At 58.1% G+C, this 21,563-nt stretch overlaps 1 protein-coding gene across 4 annotated transcripts in view; it reads left to right on the top strand.

Moving 5' to 3' along the window:
* The window catches only part of GNB1 (G protein subunit beta 1), a 56,593-nt gene that overhangs the window by 15,995 nt on the left and 19,035 nt on the right, over positions 1–21,563 (top strand). For 2 of the 4 annotated variants that reach the window (XM_053921595.1, XM_053921594.2), the window contains exons 2-3: positions 7,093–7,140; positions 18,482–18,577. In XM_053921595.1, coding sequence (XP_053777570.1) covers positions 18,521–18,577 — 57 coding nt within the window. In that variant the 5' untranslated portion in view covers positions 7,093–7,140; positions 18,482–18,520. Of the gene's footprint in view, positions 1–7,092; positions 7,141–15,335; positions 15,415–18,481; positions 18,578–21,563 lie in introns of those variants that run through there. The other 2 variants (XM_045190426.3, XM_053921596.2) reach the window with 2 other exon arrangements.

The raw sequence follows: 21,563 nt of genomic DNA, 5'->3' as shown, positions 1-21,563 counted from the left end.
GGAGGGAAGCATCGGTCAGTGCCTCTTGTATGTGCCCCCGGCTTTGTGGGACGATATCAGCCGACCGAGCCACTCCGCCCAGGCCCAGCGCCACTTTTTAAATGGTGGCTGAGCCTGAAACCTTGCTGCTGTTAACAAAGAAAGAAGCGAGTTCAAGTCCGCTGTAAGGCGTACATGGAGAAAACCCCTGCGGAGCGGAGGAGGGCTGAGCCCGAACAGGGTTGTCCTGCCTCGGGGGCCGCGCTCACTTGGGAGAAGAAAGGTGAGGGGTGCTATCTGATACCTGAGGTGGGACCCACAGGAGTGCTGTAGAGCGTAGCTGGGTGGGACGAAGCGCTGGGACCCTCCTGAGTTAGTGGGAACTCAGTCCACGCCGAAGCCGCCTGGGTCGGTGGGGAGTGCAGGTTTGTAGTGTGGAAGGCCTGCGTCATGGAGCCCTCCGGAAAAAGTCAAGTTGAAGCTGCCTGCCACAGCACAACAGACTCTGGGCGGCTTAAAGGTTTAAACGGAAAGATTAAAACACGCAAGTAGTAGAAAACATTGGGGAGATATCTTACAACCTTTGAGGGAGGGTGCGGGGGGAAGGGTTTCTTGGCGTGACAGGAGGCGCCAAACCGGACAGCACGTCTGGGGGACGCTCAGAGCAGTCCTGTGGCGAGGGACGCCGGGTGGGGGCCTGCGAACTGTGGCTCACGGGCAGGCACGTGGGAGCAGCTGTTACAAATACTTAGTACGTGATAAAGGGCGAATAGCCTTGGTGTAAAACTTTCAAAATGAATTCTTTCCGCAGTTTCATGTTTAAGGACTTATCCAAAGGGCGGAAAAATAAGAATGCTTTCTACAAAATTAGTTATAAAAACAAAGTATCAAAAATGGTCTCCATCAGCCCTGGCTGGTGTGGCTCAGTGGACTGAGTGCCGGCCTGTGAACTGAAAGGTCACCGGTTCCATTCCCAGTCCAGGCACATGCCCGGGTTGTGGCCAGGCCCCCAGCTGGGGGTGCCAGAGAGGCAGTGATCGTTGTTTCTCTCCCTCTCTTCCCTTTTCTCTAGAAATAAGTAAATAAACTCCTTAAAAATAAAATATTAGAAACGGTCTCTGTTAGACATTTTGGTGGAAAAGCAAATGGTTGTGGTCACTAGAACCTAAGCTGCATGAGGCAGGGGTCTCTGTTCCGTTTCTTCGCTCCGAACGGTGCCGGGAACGCAGTGCGTCTCAGCGAGCGTTCGTGGGCTGAATGGGTGGACGGACCCAAATGAGCCGCCGCCAGCAGGGCTTAGTGAAGTGAGGGGCTCGCAGACTCTGTGCAGCTGGTCACACAGTTTCAGGGGCTCTTTGTTGTCATGAGGAGGCGACCACAAGGCGGGTGGAGGCGGCAGAGTGCGTGTCACACACGGTCTGGAAGGGAGTGGTACTGACCCTGCTTCTTGTGAAATGGGGTCTTCTGGGGGTTGGTGGGGCAGGAACGTGTAGTAAGGTCCTTTTTTCTCGGCATATTTTTATGGAAAATCGGCCAAAATCACGATAATTAGGAAAAAGATATTTTCACTTTGTTAAGACATATGAAAGTAAATTGTGTTTCAAAGTATTGGTATTGCTCTCTCAAAGCTAGCATGACTGGACTGAGTACATTCCAGGAGTCCCATGGTTTTAGCACCCTTGCCTGTCTTAGTTTTTGACTGAGGCCCGACTGAGGGGCCTGCACTTGCCTCCCAGGTAGCAGGTCTGCGTTGGCTCCCCCCGGCAGCGAGGGAGAGTCCTGCCTCCCTGCGCCCTTTCTCCGGTGTCCGTGTGAGAACGGGGCCACGGGGCTGTGGGTGCCGTTGCCATGGACGCAACAGCTACGAGGTGGCTTTCTCAGTAAGGGTCCTTCTCAGTGAGTCTGCCGGAGGCACCTGGTGGAACCGAAGCCCGAGGCAGAGCACCCGGGCGGTGGGGCTGTTCCGACAGGTGTGACCGTGTGAGGAAATCCCTTAGGTGATGGGGCTTTCAGAATCAACAGGCAGGTTCCCCTGTTTGCTTTACGGCATCAGGACGTCGTTTCCTGGTGCGCAGGTGCGTAGCTGGGTCTGCTGAAGTCCCCAGTCAGGCCCCCGGCAGCCCCTGCAGCACGGTGCGGGGAGGGACAGAGTGGGCAGGCAGGAGGGGCAGCAGTGGTGGTGGTTTCTAGGAGCAGACTGCTCAGATGTGCAGGCGGAGTTCCTGTAGCTGAGAAGCTTCGAGGTGCCAGCCACCTGCCATGAGCCAGGCGCCGCCCCGAACACCAGGGGCTGGCAGGCCACAGCCAGCCACGGCTACCTTTTCGTGCAGCCTGTGGGCTAAGAGTAGTTCTTTACGTTTTAAGATGGTTAAAAAACATGAAAAGAAGAATCACATTTGGTGACATCACGTGAAATTCAAGGTTTCATCCATCAGTCTGTTGACAGAGCAGAGCCTCGTGCCTTCCTGTGTCCTCTGGTGACAGCAGCGTCAGCGGCTGCGTCTGCAGTGGCCACACACCTGAACCATGTGCGCTCTGAGCCGCCCACGGTGGGGAAACCTCCCCCCCCCCCCCGCGGTGCGCTCCAGACCCTTGGCTGCCAGAGCTGCGGGCCTGCGGCTGGGGCCTGACCCCGTGGGTAGAGCTGCTGCGGTGCGGCCTCCGCGGAAAACTCGCCGCATGGTGCTTTCCTGGAAGTGCTTCTGGTGTCGGTGAGGTGCTGACTTGGGCCAAGGTGAGGGGCTGTTCGGGACACAGGAAGTGCAGGCAGGTTTCCAGGTCTCCCTGGTGGGAGTGTCCTTGGGAGTCTCACGGGGATGGGGGAAGCCCGCACTCCCAGAGTGGTGCTGCAGGCCGTGCAGGGGCCAGGCCTTAGGTTTATTTCCAAGTTCGCTCCCTGTGAACAGGGCAGTGTGGCGTGAACGACGGCAGGGCCCAGTCCCTGTGGGGCTGGCAATAAAAAAGGCGTGCGGACCTGGTCAGTGGGCGTGTCCGAGGGGGCTTCAGCTAAGTCTCACAGTGTCCCCGTGTGCCCGCCGTAGGGGCCAGGGTCCCTGCCCCTTCCTAGTGCGGCAGCTGCGCCTGCGAGCCCAGTGAGCTGCCACTGGCAGCCTGGCTGCCTGCAGGCTTGAGTCAGCCACGAGCTATTTTGCAATTCACACGGCTGGGCACTTGTCACTCTTGGTTGCTGTGTCCCCGTGGCCTCCCCCACCCAAGGCGCTGCTTGCCCCTCAGCCTGCCCGCCTGAGCAGCCCCCTGCTTTGATCGGCTGGGAAAGTCCACAGCCCATTCCTGGGCTTCCCTAATGGGTCCTGAGTCCTGAGTCCTAATGGGTCCTGAGTTCCCCTGGGCACTCAGCTTTCAGTGTCGGGCTGTTGGCAGTGTCTGCAGACACTTGGGGTTGTCGCAGCTTGGGGTGCCACTGGCACCTAGTGGCGGAGGCCAGGGGTGCTGCACGCACACAGCCGCACTGCTGAGCAGGGCCTTGGGGAGACCTGGGTGCTGCAGGCCCAGCCCTGTCCCTGGGGGCCAAGGGCGGCATGAAGGGAGGCTCCCCTGGTGTGGAGGAGGTCCGCATGGACTCAGCCCCCCACCCCATGGTATTTCCACGCCCTCCGGGGGGCAGTTCCCACACACTCCCCTGAGCTCGCCTGGGGTTCTTTAGCTTTCCGCCGGGCTGGGTGGCTCAGCTGCTGTACAAATGAGGTGCTTGACCCCACCGAGGCCCAGTAAACCTAGGAGACCGAGGCTGTGGCACACACAACAGGAGATGTTGGTGGGCAGGCTGCCACAGGCGGGTGGCTGTCACGGTCTCATCGCCTCCTGTCACACAGGCTACCTTCCACTGCTCTGTGAAGCACCAGCCCCTCTGGCTGAGCTCATTCTCCCTGCTTGAGGGGCAGCTCTGGAGACACCCCAGGAATTGGGGGGACAGGTCACAGCTGTCACCGAGTGGCAGGGAAGGCGCTCCTCCTCATTGTCCCCTTCACCCTGCATGGGATTGCCAGTTGCGGTGATGATGCCTTCGCCACTTTGATCTTGAAACAAGTGGGAGCGTACTGTGGAGTAGAACGCAGCATTCACACCAGTTTCTCCCTTCCCCGCTGGGCACCGCAGCTCACACTTCTTTTCTTTTATTTATTTGTAGCCCTCGCTGGTGTGGCTCAGTGGGTTGAGCGCTGAACTGCGAAGCCATGGGTCTCTGGGTCGACTCCCAGTCAGGGCACACTTGGGTTGCAGGCCAGGTCCCCAGTAGGGGGCACGTGAGGGGCCACCACACATTGATGTTTCTCTTCCTCTCTTTCTCTATCCCTTCCCCATCTCTAGAAATAAATAAATAAAAATCTGAGGAAAAAAAAAAACAACACAAAGATTTCATTCCTTTTTAGAGGATGGGGAAGGGAGGGAGAAAGGAGGAGAGAAAAACATTGATGGGCAGGTGCCCATACAGGGGATTGAACCCACAACCCACGCATGTGTCCTGACTGGGAATCGAACTGGCCACCTTTTGCTTTGCGTGAGGGTGCCCAGCCCACTGAGCCATGCATGTCAGGGCTGTGTGCACACTTTTTAAGAGCACGGGCGTGTTTCTGAGCAACCACAGCTCAGTGAGCAGAGCCCGAACACCAGTACCAGGCTGTGGTCTGTCCTGCACTTCACTGCTTGTCCCCATGGTCCCTCCGCAGCTGCGCCTGCGCCCCCCGCCCCGTGCAGGGCCACGCGCTGCACCGAGACGCCCTGGTCTTCGACCGGAGCAGCCGCTCCCGTGCGTCACGCTGTGGAGCGCAGGCCAGTTTCTTGAGAGGCGGCTCTCACTTCGGGCCTGCGGCTGTGCCCTCCAGGCAGGTACCCCTGTGAGCCGTGAGCGGGGCCCCCTTGGCGCTGCCTCGAGGGTCCAGTCTGAGACCCTTGCCATCTGGGGCTGTCCTGTGTCTCCTGCACAGGCGCTCAGGTGCAGCTGTGCCTCGCCTGCCTCCCCAAGGACCCAAGCTGTCTGAGGCACCTGTCCCCCAGGCCGCAAGGCAGAGCTGCTTTTCCGTGAGTGGCTCCCCTTGGGTTTTGTTCTGGGAGCATGGAGATGTGGAAGCCAGCTCTTGTTCTTGGTGGATTTATCGTTCGTGGTGCAATTTCCCAGCCCACACCTAAAGCAGGGGACAGAGGGGAGGCTCTGTGGGTGCGGTGGGGGTGAGGCACCGCCTCCTTGCTCCTCTGTGCCTGTGCTCCCTTCTACCTTGGGTTTCAGGCGCAGGGCAGCCCTGCGCAGTCACGGGTGGTGGTGTGCGTGTCTCTAGGGTGCTCGTGGTGCTCCAGGCCACAGCAGATGCCCGAAGCTTCCTGCATTGTTACATTGTCTTTTCAGTAAGCCACTGCTGTTAACTAGTGGACTGTGCGGCACAGCCTCCCAGACTCCCGAACCAGACAGACGGGCACCGCTGCCTTGGTTTCCTGTTCGCGCCAAGCCTGCTCCCCTGTCCCCGCCCCTTAGAGCATCCAGGGAAACAGCCCAGTGAGGCTGTGATGTTGTGGGGGGGGCCCCCCCCCCCCCCGCGTGCGTGTGGCGCCATCTGCTGTAGGAACTGGGAGCTTCCCTGAGCTCGTGCTCCCGCTGTGCTGTGTCAACTGCCACTTTCCCTGCGTTGGCTGCAGTGTCCCGGGTTCCTCCTGTGCAGCATGGGAATGGGAGCTGCCTGAGCTCGTCACTGCAGCCTGGGGCACACGTGTTCCCACCAGGGGCGGCTCACCCACGGGAGGCCCCCGGGCGAGGGCGGGAGGGGGGATCTTCTCCTCTGAGTTGTCCTGGTGCTGTCTGTCACCAGAGGAGCCTCGCTGGCATCTGGAACCTGGCTTCTGTGGAGAAGGGAGATTTGCCATCTCGGCAGCGCCACTCCAAAACAGGCCCGGACCGGGTGCCTGTAAGTTTTCTTGACAGTTGTGACAGGTGAAGTGAATACACAAGTTGTGTGCCCAGAAGACAAGCGGCGACCTTCATGAGCTCACCTCCACCTCTGGCTGTGGCCCTTTGAGCTGCGCCGGCCGGAGCTGTTCCTCCCCTGCTGTGACATGAAATTCACAGGACATGCGCTCACACTTCAGAGTGAGCAGTTCACGGTGTCGTGCAGCCACCCCCTCTGCCTCCTCCCGGGCTGTCTCCTGCACTGCGCAGCTCTGCGCTCGCCTGCACCCAGTGCATCCTGCCTGCAGACTGGCCCGTTCGGGTGTTTCCTGTAGATGCGGTAGTAGAGCATGTGACCGGCTTCTCCACGGGTTGTCTGTGTGGTGGCATGTTTGTGCGTGACCCCTCCCGAGGGCAGCACGCCACTCGCTGCAGGCGTTGGGGCGGCCGTGGCCCTAGGCTGCTGCGAGCGTGCAGGTGCGCAGGCCCGGCGCCTGCCGTCTTCCGTCCTGCTGGCTGCGTGCCCAGGAGCGGGGCGGGTGGCGGGTCGTGGAGTTTCAGTTTAGCATTTTGAGGAGCCAGGAACCTTTTCCCTTCCACACCCACTTTCACTGCCAGAAGAGAAGTGTGTAACAGAAGGAGCACAATTCCAAAATAAAACTGCTTTGTTAATCAAGTCCTTAGAATTCACAGTTCCCTGGGGGACAACGCCAGTGTCTTGAGGCCTCTCCTGCCCCAGCCCAGGCGTGCGCACGGGCTTGGAGATGCACACACTGGTGACGTCCCCCACAGGCGGGGGTTTGGTTTGGAGAGGCTACAAAAACGTATTGAAGTGTTTTTGAAACTTACGTCCTGGGAAAGAACAAGCAGGTGTTGCAGGGAAAAACCAGAGTTAACGTCCGTCCGTGCTGGGCGGTGGTGTCCGCCTCTCCCCCAGGCTCCATCTGGCCCCCAGGCCAGGCTGTGGCGCTCCCCAGCTCCGGGGGGGGGGGGCGGTCTGGAAATGCTCCCACGTAGACTTGCTGGCACTTGGGGGCCCTTGGCCAGTGGCCTCTTTGAGAGTCAGACGAGGGCCTGCCTTTGGACCGGGGCAAGTCTGGGGAGACCCCGGCGAGAAGTGGGCTGGGGACGGGCTGCGTCTCCTGCTCCTCAGCTGCAGGGCAGGCTGCTCCTCCCGGCAGAGCGCAGCACAAACCTTGCCTCTTCTCTGTCTGTTGCAGACACTTTGCGTGAATTGGAGACCAGACTGGAAGCACTTCTGAATTAAGGTAATTTTGATATAATTAATCTGTCAGTTTTTAAGAACAATATTTAAATTTCTTCAGTTTTTTTTTCCCTTTAAATAGCCTGGTTTTGCCGATCTCGCTTTTTAGCCCAGAGTTGGTTTTCAGAACAAACGTACAGAGAAGAGTGTGTTTTTCCTTTTTCTGATTTGTCCTCCTCCGAGGATGTTTTCTCACTGCTGTTCTAGAGAGGGAGAAAGGGGAGGGGGGAGAGAGACATCGACGGGTCGCTTTCTCATACGTGCCTTGACCTGGGATCGAACCCGTACCTGCGTACGTGCCCTGACCGGAATTGAACCTGCAACCTTTTGGTTCAGGAGAGATGCTCCCACCAACCAAGCTGCACGAGCCAGGGCAGAAAGGGTGGTTTCTCCAAAGGCTCCACCCAATTTTCAGCAGGAAAGGTTAAGGTCCCAGAGGTTACGGTTCAGAGTCCAGATGAGACCCGTGTTTCTCCCGCTGCTTTCGTCAGAAAGCAGGAGAGCCCTTTTTCCAAATCAAGTCCCTGTCGGACGAGCAGCGGGTGGCACAGAGGAAGGAAGGCCATGAGGCCCAGCGAGAAGTCCTGCCTGCGGAAAGGGCAGTGGAGCAGACTGTCCCGCGTGGGTGGGCTGGGTGAGTGGGGGGTGGTGGTGGCTCTTTCTGCTGTTACTGCAGCTCTTCATAAGTTGAAGTAATTTTACCTTAAAAGCAGAACTAAATGGAATGAATGAGGTGCTCGAATGACAGGGCATCGTGCGCAAAGGCGGGAACCGAGGCAGGGCCGGGCCGGGGTGTGCACCGCACACTGAGGGCCTCTGGAAGGACGTTTGCACGTCGTGGGGACCCTGTGGAGCACGGGGTTCCTAATCGTGACGTCAGAGGTGCAGCCCACACGAGGCCATTAGTGCGTGGGAGGGACGTCCTCAGACCGAGAGCTGCTCCTCCGTGACACTGCTCAGGGGACCAAGAGCCCCAGACGGGCGAGCGCGGTGAGTAGATCCTGTCACAGCAGCGACCTGCCTCCGGACGAGTGAGGAGCCGGCATTCGATAATGCGGAACCGACGGCCCGTAGAAAAGCCAGGGGTTTGGACGGCAGGGGCAGCGGGGCGCACAGAGGTGGAGCCTCAGCCTGGGAACAGGTGGCCAAACCTTGAGCCTCAGGGACCTGCAGCGCCACACCACCTGGACACTGCCTGCTGTCCTTCCGAGTGGCCGCAGCAGAGACCAAGCTCACCAGGTTCCTTCCAGTGTCGGCTCAGGCCCCCGGCGGGCCCCAGGCCCACCCCAGGTGTGTTGCTGGGAGAAGCCAAGCCAGCAGTCGTGCCGAGCGAGCCTGAGTAGGCGAGGTTCTAGGAAGTGCCCACTTGTGTGGGTGGCAGAAAGCAGAGGGGCGCTGCCAGGGGACAGGGTGGCCTCAGACCATGGAGGGAGGAGCCTGGGGTGACGGGCACCTTCGGTGTCCTCACTGTGGTGGTCTCGGAGGGCCCACTCGGGCTCACTCACTGTCCCTTCCTTGTTGCCCTTGTGCTGAGTCTGTCACAGGACTGCCTCGATCTCTGCCAAAGGGCAGGGGGTGTGGCAGGGGACGGAGGGTCGCACCCTCTTCCTGCCTACACAGCGAGTCCTCCTCAGGCGCAGTGGCTCTGGGTCAGGTGGACTCCAGGGACCGTGGGGGTTGTCTGTGGGGGCCCCCTGTGGCCTGTGAGGTCGGCGCTGTTCCTGTGTCCACTCCCTCGCCAAAAAGCGAAGATGGGGGCCAGGTGGGAAAGAGAGGTAGGCAGGGCCTCCCCCCAGACGGGCAGCTGCAACTGCCTGTGGACCCCCACCTGCAGACAGCAGGCCCTGCTTGGGTGGGCGGGGTGTCCACGTGAAAACAGCCCATCTCCACGGTGCTGTGCAGACAGCAGGGCAGGGAGCAGTCTCTCCCCGAACTCGAGGCTCATAGCCCCTGGGGTGTGTGGAGGTGGCCGTTTCTGGCCCCCAGCACTCCCGTCAGACCGCCTGTGGGTGCGCATGTGTCCTGGACAGCATCAGTCATGGGTGACGCCAGGCTCTGGGGTGAGGGGCGTGGGGCTTTGATTCTGGCCTCGGGGGCTGCAAGGCTGGATTTACCGGTCGCCAAGTACGAGCGGGGCTCTGTGCTTGGCCCTGAAGCAGAAAAGGGGGCAAGAGAGCAGGCCAGAGAGGGTCCCGAGCCATTTCCTGTGGCTCCAGAGGGGGCGTGCCCCCCGTGAGGGGACGGGGCTGTGCCCTCCAGCCTGCCCCTGCACTGCGGCTGGGGTGGGGTGTGTCTTAACCTGCTGACCTAGTGTCGAGTGCAGGCTGTCACCCCTGCTTGCCAGCAGCGGGTAGGACGGGGCGCTGCTCTGCCAGGTGACGTGTGAGGGAAGCTGCCGTGAGAGCCTGGGAAGACCTTCAGAGTGACGGGGTGGGGGCGGCTCAGTGCTTGAGATGAGGTTTGTCCAAGTCAGGCTGTAAAGAGGAGGGGAGGCCCCCAAAACAGAGTTGATTTATAAAAAACCGTGTGTTTGTTCTTACACAGTTAAACTTACGTCACCTTCAAGGCACGTTCCATCCGATGCAGCGCGCCTACCGAGGTTTTTCTCAGCCGCTCCGAACAGTGTTGGACTCGTTGGTTTTGATGCCTTTCAGGGCTCCTGCTGCTTTTGTTTCTCCTCTTGCACGTAGGCAGAACATTTCCCTTTGAGGACATTTTTCATCCGGGGAAACAAACAACGTTCCTCTGGGGGAGATCAAGGGTGTGGGGCACAGGGGTCATGCTGATTTGGGTCAAAAACTGCCGAATACTCAGCAGGGTGTGGGCTGGCGTGCTTGTAAATGACCCCTCTTGAAAGGGGCAAATGTGTTGAGTTTATGAAAAACATTCACTGAAGCCAAACACAGCCTCTCACAACAACTCCAGCTGGTGCGCTGACACGGGTGGGTCCCTAGTACACTCTCCTAGTGAGGGAAGCCTGGACTACAAGGGCCCGCCCTCCAGAAGGTGATTCATTTGGGGGGACCCTCCCTTGTACACGCCAGATTTCCAAAACTGCCTGTGACGGATGCAAAACACCTGGTCTGTAATTGTTTTATTTTGGTCACGTGTTGAAGTACCATTTTTGGTATATTGAACTAAATACATAAATTCTTAAAACTAATAAACTTGTTTGGTTTGTTTGCTTACTTGTATCTCTTACTCTGGCTGCTGGGGAGCTCCATTTTGGGCTTGTGCTGGACAGCGCCAACTGGGATGGAGTGGTCTAGGAGCTGAGACGAGGGGCCCCAGGTGCCGTGAGCCTGGGGCTGGAGCTGCCTCCGAAACTTTCCCCAGCCAGGGCTTTCCTGAGCTGCTTCTGGGGGCGCTGTGGGGGCTTCCCCTGGAAGAGGAGAGGCCTCACACTGCAGGGCCGGAGCTGTGCTGAGGCGCTGGCTCCCATGGCAGTGTTGCTGAGAGCCTGCCCGCTGGAGCGACGCGTGCGCAGGGGAGCGAGGTTCTTGTCATCGGGCGCTGCTTTGGGGGCCTGGCCTGCTTGTTCTGGAGGCGGGCCAGTCCGAACGACAGTTGCAGGGCCTCCGAGGTTGGTGGTGACCTGGGGCTGCCACACGGCAGGGGCCCCTGAGTCCATGTGCATCATTGTCTGTGTTGTTCGGGTGTGGCCAGGAGGCTGGGGTGAGCTCACAGGCACTCCCAGAGCCGGCTCCGCAGACAGGCAGTGCCTGTCCCCTTCCCGACTCTGGCCCTGAGGACAGCGTGTGTCCTGGCACCAGGGTCCTCGTGCAGAGGGCCGCCCAGCACGTGGATGGAGGGACCCGGGACCCGACTCAGTTTCTGGTGGTGTAGAACCAAGGGTGCTGCCGTTTTTTAAAGAAGAATTGGATATTTGGGCTCAAACCAGCCATTAGCCTGATGAGGAAGCTAACAGGCTGCCGAGGTTCCCATGGCAAAGCTGCTCGGCAGAGGCGAGTGGACGCTGGAGGACCACAGAGCTATTTGGGGAGAGCAGCGTGTTCAGAAGACACCAACATTCTGGGATGAGTAGGAGCCCAGGCTTCCAGTCCCTGTGTGGGGGGCAGGTGCACGGGGCAGGCTGTCTGAACGCGCAGTCCATGTTGGGAGTGATAGCTGGGGGCAGTCCTGCCACAGGAGCCAGGCGTAGCTCCCGAGAGACACCTTGCTCCTCACTCCTCGTCAGCAGGAGGCGTGCTGCCTGCCACACGCAGGGCTCTGCGCTCACAGCCCCCCGGTAGAAAGGGAGATCTGCGCGCACAGGTGCCATCTCCCCTGGAAGGGGCACGTCAGGGCGGGCTGCCTGGGAGTGGCGGGGGGCTGGGTGGGCGCTGCCGAGGGGCCCATGGGAGGAGCTGGGGAGGCTGGGTCGCCTGTGAGGCAGGGCAGGTGTGGGGCCGAGTTAGCTAGAAGCAGAGGCTGGCCTGTGCCGCGAGTGCCCTTCCTGTGCCGCGAGTGCCCTTCCTGTGCCGCAGGCTTCCAGGCAGTGCCGCCCTTGGGTTGGACATGCGAGTGTTAGCTTCCCGGGGCGGCAGCAGCACTTTCGGAATTTTTAAAGCTTGGAGTGGTACGTGTTTCCTGCCAGGTTTAATACCGGTGCGCTCTGAGACAGAAATGCTCTGTGGGAACGTTGAAATGGATGCTGCGGAACGGCTGGAGGGCAGCTGGCCGAGAAGAGGAGCCCGCACAGCTCCGAACCCCGGTCCCGTGCAGGCCCCTCCTCTGTCAGTCCATCTCTGTAGGGCGGGTGGGGGTCTCACAGCAGCGACTTGTTTTGCCTTTTTTTGGCTCCTCGGGGAGTATTCACTGATTTCGGAGAGAGAGGAAGTGGGGAACAAGTAACAAGAGGAAAACGTCGACACCAGAGAAACCTCCATCAGTTGCCTCCGGTAGGCGCCCTGACCAGGGGTGGAGCCCACAGCCTGTCCCTGTGCAGGAGTTGCTCCAGCCGACCGAGCCACCCAGCCAGGCCCAGCTGTCCTTTTTGTCATAAGACAAGCTGTGCGCTGCCCCCTCCGTGGAGCAGGACCACTGTCCTGCGCTTTCCGGGTGTGAAGCTGGCTTCTAGCCGGTGCATGGGCCCACCGGGTCTCCTGTCACTCACGGGCCTGGCAGCGACGCTGGCAGGGGCGTCTGGGTTCAGTGTGGGCTTCCGGAGTGACACACTAGGGCCCCACGGTTTCAGTTTGTCCGGTGGTGGCTTCGTGAACTGTCTGGGGGGGTTGGTTCTGGTTTGAAAAGTATAAGAAACTTTGATGGAAAGGTAGTGAACTGAGATTAGGGAGGCTGCCCCTCCCTGCTGTGGGAGGTGGGTGGGGTCCCCCAGAGGGCAAGCCGTGGGTGAGGCTCTTTGTGCACAGGGGCTAAAGCTACTCCTGAGGGTACCTGGATCTTGGCTCAGCCTCAGTGCTCTGGGGGTGCACTTAAGGTGGGGCTGAACCGTAAGTTAAGGTCATTCCGCGGCCTCCATTAAATGGCTAAAAGTCTCCTGTGCACGTTCTGTAAAGCCGACACCACGTGGCGGCTGTGACGGCAGCTGTGACTTCTTGTTCAGAATTTGCATCAGAAAGTCGAGAGACAGGAAAATCCTGAGAGAACCGTAGGTGTTGAGGACACAGGTTCGTGTGCAAACCACGAGGGAGAGGTGGCTGGCGCGCTCCGCCAGGGCCAGTGGGAGTCGGCCCGAGCAGGCTCCCCCGAGTCCTCCCTGCTGTCGGGGGGCCGTGGGAGAGCTGCTGACTGTTGACTTGCCGTCTCTCTGACTGCTGACCTCTGCCGCCTCTGACCTGCCGGGGGCAGCTTGGTGGTGCCATGCCATCAGAACTCAACACGGCCCCGGGTGGTGTGGCTTGCTGGGCGGGTGCGCCGTCCCGTCAACTGAAAGGGTGTGGGTGTGATCGTGGGTCAGGGTGCTCGCCATGGTTGTGGACTCGGTCCCGTGGGGGGGCACCCTATCGGTGTTTCTCTCCCTCTCCCATCCCCACCCAAATCAATGAGCACGTCTTCTGGTAAGGATTTTTTTAAAAGATTTACTTATTTGTTCATTTGTTTATTTATTTTTACAGAGGAGAAGGGAGGGAGAAAGAGAGAGAAAAACATCAATGTTCAGTTGCCTCTCGCACGCCCCCTACTGGGGATCCAGCCCTCAACCCAGGCACGTTCCTTGAGTGGGAGTCAAACCGGCCACCTGTGGTTCACAGGCCAGCACTCAGTCCACTGAGCCACACCAACCAGGGCTAATAGCAATTTTTACTGCTTTTGAAATCGGGATATATGAGCGTCCAAGGTCAGCCATTCCTTTGCTCAGACAGACCTGGGCATCACGGCGGGGAGGGCCTTACAAGCTGGCTGCTGTGGCAGGCACCCTTGTTGTCCCTGAGGAATGTCACCACTTCCCAGAGTGGGCGCCTGAGCACCCACCCTTGCAAAACCAAGGGCTTTATAGCCGACTGAACGCATGCCTGTACTGTAGCAAAGCAGTGCCAGGAAATACTGGTTTGTAAGAAAACCTCAATTGAGAATGTTCAGATATAGGTGAAAACAATAGTGTGCAGTCACCCAGCTCCAATATTTACAGAATTCTGCCACTTTGGTTAAATCTCCTTCCTCCTTTCTTCCTAAGTTGGAGTGTCTTGAAGCAAATCCCCAAATATCTCCCTCGTAAGTAGGAAGTGTTTGTAACCAGACAGAAGCACAGCAGCTCCTTCCTGTCACCAAACCCCCACACCACGTGCAGCTTCATGCTTCTCCTGAAGTGCCTGCTCGTGGATTCTGAGTCAGGATCCTGTGTCTCGCGACACCTCTGCAGCTGTGGGGAAGTGGGAAGTGGGGACGCGCACAGCGGCCGGCCGCCATGCAAGGGGCGCGGTCACTGCGTGGGCCTCACCCCTCGCTGCCCTCTAGCCTTGTCCGTGCCCTCGCCTGGCTCCTCTTGGGTTTTTCAGGCAAATACCAGACCCATTACTTTATTATTATTTTTTAATTCTTGCCGGAGGGTTTTTTAAAAATTGATTTTAGAGAGAGAGGAAGGGAGAGAGACATTGATCGGTTGCCTCCCACACGTGCCTGGACCAGGGATGGAACCCACAGCCCGTCGGTGTGCGGACTCCGCTCCAGCCAGCCAGGCTGCGGGCCAGCGCGCTGACCGTCCCCAGCAGGGGCACCCAGACGGCAGCGGCATCTCCACTCACTGCCCTGTGTTGCTCCCCATGGTGCCGGAGCTGCGTGTCCGGAAGAGGCTTCCTGTTGCCCTTTGGATTTTCACACTATTAATTTGGGGGATTTACTTGGACTTGGTAATGAAAGAAAGACAGAGAAGCTCATGAGATTGGTTTCGGGTCCTCGGGCAACCTCGTCCCAAGTGCAGCTATGAGCGGGTGGGGAGGGCAGGGCCTTGTGTGGCTGAGGAGGCACTCGAACCCCTGCCCGCCTGATGCGGGAGGCTCCCTGGGCTGGCTCTGACCTCCTGAGTTGCAGAGGTGACTGCTGCATGCCTGGCGCAGCCACCAGGCCAAGGGTGTGGCCAGGGCGAGGTGGCCCCGGGCCACCCACCTGTGGTAGAGGCCTCGCACAGGCCTACAGCACCTGTTGGGAGGTGTTCGTCCCCGTCTGACCACAGAAGGGCTGGTGGGTGCCGTCCAGCTGCCTCAGTTAGCTCTCGTCTCAGCCCGTGAGGGACAGGGCGCCTCTGTGACAGGCAGTGACGCCAGAGTGAAGACTGGTCGTTGATGGTCACGTTCCCCGTCGGTGGCAGGCAAGACCTGGTGGTTGCTTTCTGATACATTAGCATCCTTGAAGTGTGTCACTGGGACTGAGTGTGTCACACGTGGGGGCCACGTGTCTGTCCCAAGCTGGTGCTCCCCCACCCCCCAGTGGTGGGGCCACCCGCAGCCCCAGCGTGTGAGACGCCCAAGTCACAGGTGCGCTGACAGACCCGGGAAGGTGTCGCGCATGCTCGGTCGTGGACACAGGTCACCTCACCTGCGTACTTTCCTGTTTCTTCGATTTCTGCACAAAGCACTTCCCAAGCAGAAGTCCTACACCAGAGCCAGGGCAGCTGTGGGTCACAGGGGACGGACGGGCACCTCTCAGCAGGCCCCGTCTTAGTGGATTAGACGGTCAGTGTGCTGAGCCAGCTTGGCCGCAGCTTAGCAGTGACTTTGACCCAGGAGGGGAGAAGGAGCCCAGGCCACGGGGCCTGGTGGTGGGGTTGCCAGAGGCTTTGGGGGCCTGAGGATAGTGAGGAGAAGAGCTGAAGCAAGTAAACGTAAGTAAGACCGGGAAACGCACCTTCGCGGTTTTCTGTAAAGTGCACACCAGTGTTGGAGAGCCAAGAGAAGATGGGACCCGCAGTTCTCAGGGAGATGATGTTAGACTCCTTAAATTTTTTTAGGAGAAACCATATTTTCTTTTTTTTTTAGTATATTTTGCTGATTTTGCTATTACAGTTGTCCCATTTCCCCCCTTTATTCCCCTCTGCCCTGCACCCCCCTCCCACCATCACTCCCCCACCTTAGTTCACATCCATGGGTCGTACATATGAGTTCTCTGGCTTCTCCGTTTCCTGTACTATTCTTAACCTCCCCCTGTCTGTTTTGTATCTACCACTTATGCTTCCTATTCCCGGTACCTTTTCCCCCCCTCTCCTCCCCGCTGATCACGCTCCTGTGATCTCCGTCTCTGTGATTCTGTTCTCGTTCTAGTTGTTTGCTTTGTTTGTTTTTGGTTTTTAGGTGTGGTTAATAGTTATGAGTTTGTTGTCATTTTACTATTCATAGTTTTTGATTTTCTTCAAATTTCTTAGGTAAGTTCTTTAACATTTCATATGATGAGGGCTTGGTGATGGTGAACTCCTTTAACTTGACCTTGTCTGAGAAGCACTTTATCTGCCCTTCCATTCTAAATGACAGCTGTGCTGGATAGAGTCATCTTGGATGTAGGTCCTTGCCTTTTATGACTTTAAATACTCCCTTCCAGCCCCTTCTTGCCTGCAAGGTTTCTTTTGAGAAATCAGCTGATGGTCTCATGGGAACTCCTTTGTAGGTAACTCTCTTTTTTTCTCATGCTGTTTTTAAAATTCTCTCCTTCTCTTCAATCTGGGGTAACTTGATGAGGATGTGCCTAGGTGTGTGCTTCCTTGTAGCTACAGTTATTACAAATTCGTCTGCATTTCACGTGTGAGAAGCAGCTCCCCAGATTTCTCTCCTGTCTTCATGCTGTTCTCGGTGACCTGTGAGAGTTCACCTGGCAACAGGTTAATGTTCATAGCCTTCCTCCACTAAAAAGTGTGGAGGAAATGTGAACACTTCCTGGTTCCAGGGCCCAGATTAGCTGTTAACTCCTTTGAGGAGGAAATAGGTGAGGGAGGAGATAACGGGAAGGTAGAGGCTGCCCACTGTTCCTGTGTCCTTCTCCAAAGACAGCCGCTGGTGACATTTCCTCATGTCCGTGGATAGAGGGTCGCTCCCCTGAGCGTAGATGTGCCCTTCTCTGGGCCCAGAGGAGCTTTGGTGGACAGCCAGGGTCCGAGGGACAGGGAGCGATTCCGTGGGGGGCGGTGTCTGTGGCGGGCAGGGACGCCCGGGTCCTGCGCTGCTTAGGCTGTTCCGTCTCCCTGTGCTCACCCTCCGAGGCCATGGGGCTGTCCTGTGGGGGTGGGAGTGACTGGGGCGGTGTGCTGGAGCCCCATACCCCTTATCAGCGATCGTCCATCTACAGATTGGGTTTTAGGAAATGCACCTTTGGCGTGGAGAATAGAGAGAGTGACTTAGAATCTTTCAAACGTCCGACAGTAGGCCTCTCCCCGGACTTTGTGCAGATTCAGTGGGGCCTTCCACTCGTCTTTCTTGCGAGTGGAAATAGGAGTGATCCTTTTCTTAAAGTCAGCAAACTCGGGTTTTGAAGCTCATAACCGAGACTCGCCTGTGGGCGCTGACCGAGAGAGGCTGCAATCGGGAGGCCGTGCTGGTCGTCGGGGCTGCGCGCGGCTGGCCGAGGAGCGGGTCCGGCCGTCCTGCTGCTCGTGGCGGCAGGCTAGAGGCTGCAGCGAGTCTCAGCCTTGCTGCTGCCGTCCCAGGAGGCCGCTCTGCACGGTGGCGCCTCTCGGTGTGGAGGTGCACAGGTAGCCGTCCCGCCCGCCACCTTCTGTGACACAGAAGGAAGACCACCCTTCGAGAGGAGGCCTTCCAGCTCAAGGTCTCAGGGGTCACCCGCCTAGTATCGGAGGTGCCTCAGAGAGCCCTCCTTCCACCCAGATCCCGCGGAGTCTCGGGTTTAGGCCTCGACTTGAAAATCGCTTTAGCGTTTTTGGTGTGTGGATTAGGATCAGAAGTTGTTTGTGGACTCAAAAGGAGAGTTTAAGTGCTGTACCTCCGGACGACATGGGCAGGTGTCTTCCTTTGCGGGGAGGACTGCACGAGGAGGCCTCTTCACAGACTGGGAGGGTGGTCTGGCGGGGGTGGGGGCGCAGGGTGCAGACAAAGTGCCCAGCACGGGCGTGCTGGGAGGCGCCACGTGGCGGGGAGCACAGGCGGTCCCGAGCCCGACAGGACACCTCGGCCTTTTACTTTCAAATTATTTCCCGGTCTCTCGACACTGTTCTTGTTTCCTGTGGTGACATCGCAGATTGCCGTCCGTGGAGTTGATACCTGCACACGGGAGAGAGAGTCCCCGATGGGACATGAGGGTGCAGGTCTGCAGTGTGGCTCGTGCAGCGGCAGCTGCGCTTCCTGCCAGCACCCACGCCAGGGAAGAGTGGTGTGGGCCAGAACTGCCTCTGAGACCGCACGTGGTATGCACTGCGTCCTGCTCGCAGCTCCGGCCTATCCGGGCTGCGGTGCTGGCTTCTGTCTGCTGGGTCCCCAGTGGCTGGCGGGACACCTCATGGAGCCCTGCAGAGCCACTGTGCGTGTGCTGGTGTCCGGCAGCCATGGGGCCCAGCCACTACTGTGGCTGCGCAGCACCGGCTCGTCAGGTGGCCTCTGTCACTGCTTCTGGGCATGGGTCACCATGGGAAACCCCGTCATCACGCAGCCTCAGCTGCTGGGGTTCTCTGCTGAGACCCAGATCTTCCTTGAAAAATGCCTCGAAATGGTTTTCCTTTGTCAGGCCACGGCCGTCTGGGAGTAATCTGTTAGGGGCTGTCACTCCACTGAGCTCATGAGTCGCAGGAGCTGCGCTGGGTAGCGCAGCCCGGGGGCATTCTGTGCGTTCTGGTGCGTGTTGGCGTCTCTGGTTTACACAGAAACCACGCTCGCCACATGTCGGTGTCCCCTCCGCACCTGCTGCGTCGCGCCTGCACCCGCGTGTCAGCTGTGCCCGTGTCTCTGTTTCAGACCCGACTCGGAGGTGACTGGAGCACCTGAGGCCCGAAGATGAGTGAGCTCGACCAGCTGCGGCAGGAAGCCGAGCAGCTGAAAAACCAGATCAGGGTACGTAGCGCGTGCGTCTGCTCCCCCGGCGCCTGCATTCCAGGTCACGTGCGACCTGGTTTGGGGGACCTGAGCTGCAGGGCAGAGGTGCGGGGTTGGGGGCCGAGAGCGAGTCTCACCGGGCCGGGCCCAGTGCTCTCAGGGTTTGTGCCAGTGTCCCGCTATTTGCCTGTGTGACAGTGTTCTCACACCATTTACAAAACATCTTCCTTTCCTTTCTTCCCTTCTTTTCTTATACTTACTGTTGAGAGACACACACATCCACTTGCTCCACTTACCTCCGCTCCATCGGTCAGCTCTTGTGTGCGCCCCGACCGGGGATCGAGCCTGAGACGTGGGCAGGCCAGGACGAGGCTCTGACCCGAGGAGCGGTGCGGCCAGAGCGTGCGCAGCTTTAACTGTGGCGTTGGCTCTGAGACGTCCTTCTGGCCACTGTGGAGCGTGCTGTCTGTCTCCCTCCTCTGTGACTGTTGAGTGCAGGAAACTGGCTTGAAAATGAGGGTGTGAACAACAGCAGTAAAAGGTATTTCAGGAGCGCCTGCTTTGTTTCTGGTTTTGAAAAGACGTGTTCCTTGTGGAAGGTTCTTCGAGTTGGAGCAGACGCATCAGTTGGAGATAAAAACAAGCACGTGCGAGTCAGCTGCCCATGCAGGGAGCTACGTTCGTGAGTTCTGACACGCTCGGCTCCGTCACTGATGTGGAACATTACATTGCAGAGCCCAGGGCTCTTTTTTCTTTTTAATCGATTGATTCGAGAGATGGAGCAGGAGGGAGGGGCAGAGAAAGACAGACATCCATTTGTTCTTCTCAGTTACGCTCTCATTGGCTGATTCTTGCCTGTGCCCTGACCCAGGACGCACTGCACAACCCAGGAAGTTCTCCCAGGGGAGGAGCAGTGGGTTTACAAGGAGTTACTTCTGTTGTCCTCCAGTTTTGTAAGGCAGTGCCTTAAAGAGAAATGTTTTAAAGATTTTACCTTAGTTTTAGAGAGAGGGGAAGGGAAGGAGAAAGAAAGGGAGAGAGACCTGAATGCTTCTCATATGCACTGGAACCCACAACCCAGGCTTGTGGCCCGACCGGGAGTGGAATGGCGACCTTTTGGGGACGTGGCCCCACCCACTGAGCCAAGCCAGCCGGGGCTGTAAGACGGTGCTTTTGAACAGTTTCCAGAGAAACGTTTACTGCGAACAGGCGTTTCTGTTCTCAGACTGGGATGGGAGGAGGAAAAGGAAAAGAGGTGGGCTTGCCAGAGAGGGCGCCTCCTTGCCTTGCTAAGATTGACTTCTATCCTTCCGTCCGTGATGAGGGTCCATCCCTGCTCCCGGCTGCTTCGGCTCCTCCAGGTCCTCCCCAGGCCACCCCCCTCATCACCCCTCCGCCCAACACAGGTCCCGCTCCTTCCTAGGGTCGCTGTAATGGTGGTGGCTCGTTACTGCCTTCTCCTCTTCTTTTTTATTTTATCTTTCAGTGTTTTATTGTTTATGCCCCCTTTGCCCCTGCACCCAGCCCCCATTACCTTCTCTTAAATGACGGGTTACATTCGAAAGCCTGGTGGTAGCTGCAGAAAGAGGCATCAGCATTATTTCAGCCAACTTTTTCATGAACTTGAGGACAGGTAATGGGACTGAGATCGGCCACAGGGGAAACAGAAAATGTCCTTTAGCTGTGAGAGTTTCAGGTCTTACCATTTAAAAGGTCTGCTGCAGCTCAATAAAAACAAGGGCACCAGGCTGGTGTGGCTCAGTGGATTGAGTGCCAGCCTGTGAACCAAAGGGTCACAGGTTTGATTCCCAGTCAGGGCACAGGCCTGGGTTGTGGGCCAGGTCCCCAGTAGGGCGCGCACGAGAGGCAGCCACACATGGATCTGTCTCTCCCTCCCTTTCTCCCTCCCTTCCCCGCCTCACTAAAAATAAATAAAATCTAGAAAATAAAACGGGCGACCTAGTGCTTCTAACTTGGTCTGATCAGACTTGTACAGTACGAAAGGTCTCTCTCCCCTCAGAAGTACAGAAACCAGAATTTAGGTTTTCTAACCACTCTAAGTTCACATGTACTGAATTCAGGTAGGTTTTAAGGTAAATAAAGTTTGTGTGGCTTAGGTGGAAGATCTCTGTCTTTCGAAGACCTTGAAAAACAAGGGCTGAACGTTGGCGTGGTGCCGGCTCCCTTTTTTAGACCCGCCCTACGACCTGGTGGGGTGCCGCCAGTCCTCCCCAGGGAACAGGGCTGCCATGTGGGCCGCCTGTGGGATTCACCAACATGAAAAGGAACAGGTGGAATTAGTTTCTAACGAGCTGTATCTAAATCAGCATACCCAGACCATTTCGCATGTGGTGAACATTTCCCTGCTTTTCGTCTTCCTCTTACAGTAAGTCTCGAGAACTCTGTGTTGTACGCTGGTTGGCACGGCCCTGTTTGGATGCGCCATGGCTCCCGGCCCCCAGCGGGGACGGCGGGGCTGCCGGCCTGCACCCTCCGCCTGGGCTCTGTCTCTGAAGGTAGAGCCAGCTGGTGTCTGCTCAGCGCAGGGACAGCAAAGGCTGGGGGCGTCCCATATGCCACGGGAGGAAGAGGGCTTTCTTTTACAGGGGCAGGAACACCTCTTCTTCCTGGTTGCCCAAGGGACCAGGCTTCGTAAGGAACGAGGGCGCCATGAACGAGACACGGTGGCCGGGTGCAGGGGCCGCTGTCTTCCTGGGTGGTGTTCTGAAGTTGCGAGACACTGGAGGATGGTCTCGCCTGCTCCCCACTGTGTTTGAGGAAGTGTGCGGGGGGGGGGGGGGGGGAAGGGGGGATGATGACCAAAAGTGCCACACGGGCCCAGGTGGGGATGTCAGGGAGAGAGCAGGCCTGTCCGTGTCTGAGAGTGGCACTCGCTGTGGGGCGGAGTGGAGGGGTGAGGCCGACAGGCTAAGGGTTTAGACGCAGTCCCCGATTTCAGGGGCCAGAAGAGGGGAACTGTCACCTGCAGTGACACCTGTCATCG

The sequence above is a fragment of the Desmodus rotundus genome, chromosome 3 (assembly GCF_022682495.2).
Source record: "Desmodus rotundus isolate HL8 chromosome 3, HLdesRot8A.1, whole genome shotgun sequence".
In the NCBI taxonomy this organism is placed as follows: Eukaryota; Metazoa; Chordata; class Mammalia; order Chiroptera; family Phyllostomidae; genus Desmodus; species Desmodus rotundus.
This window is presented reverse-complemented; position numbering and strand designations above follow the sequence as displayed.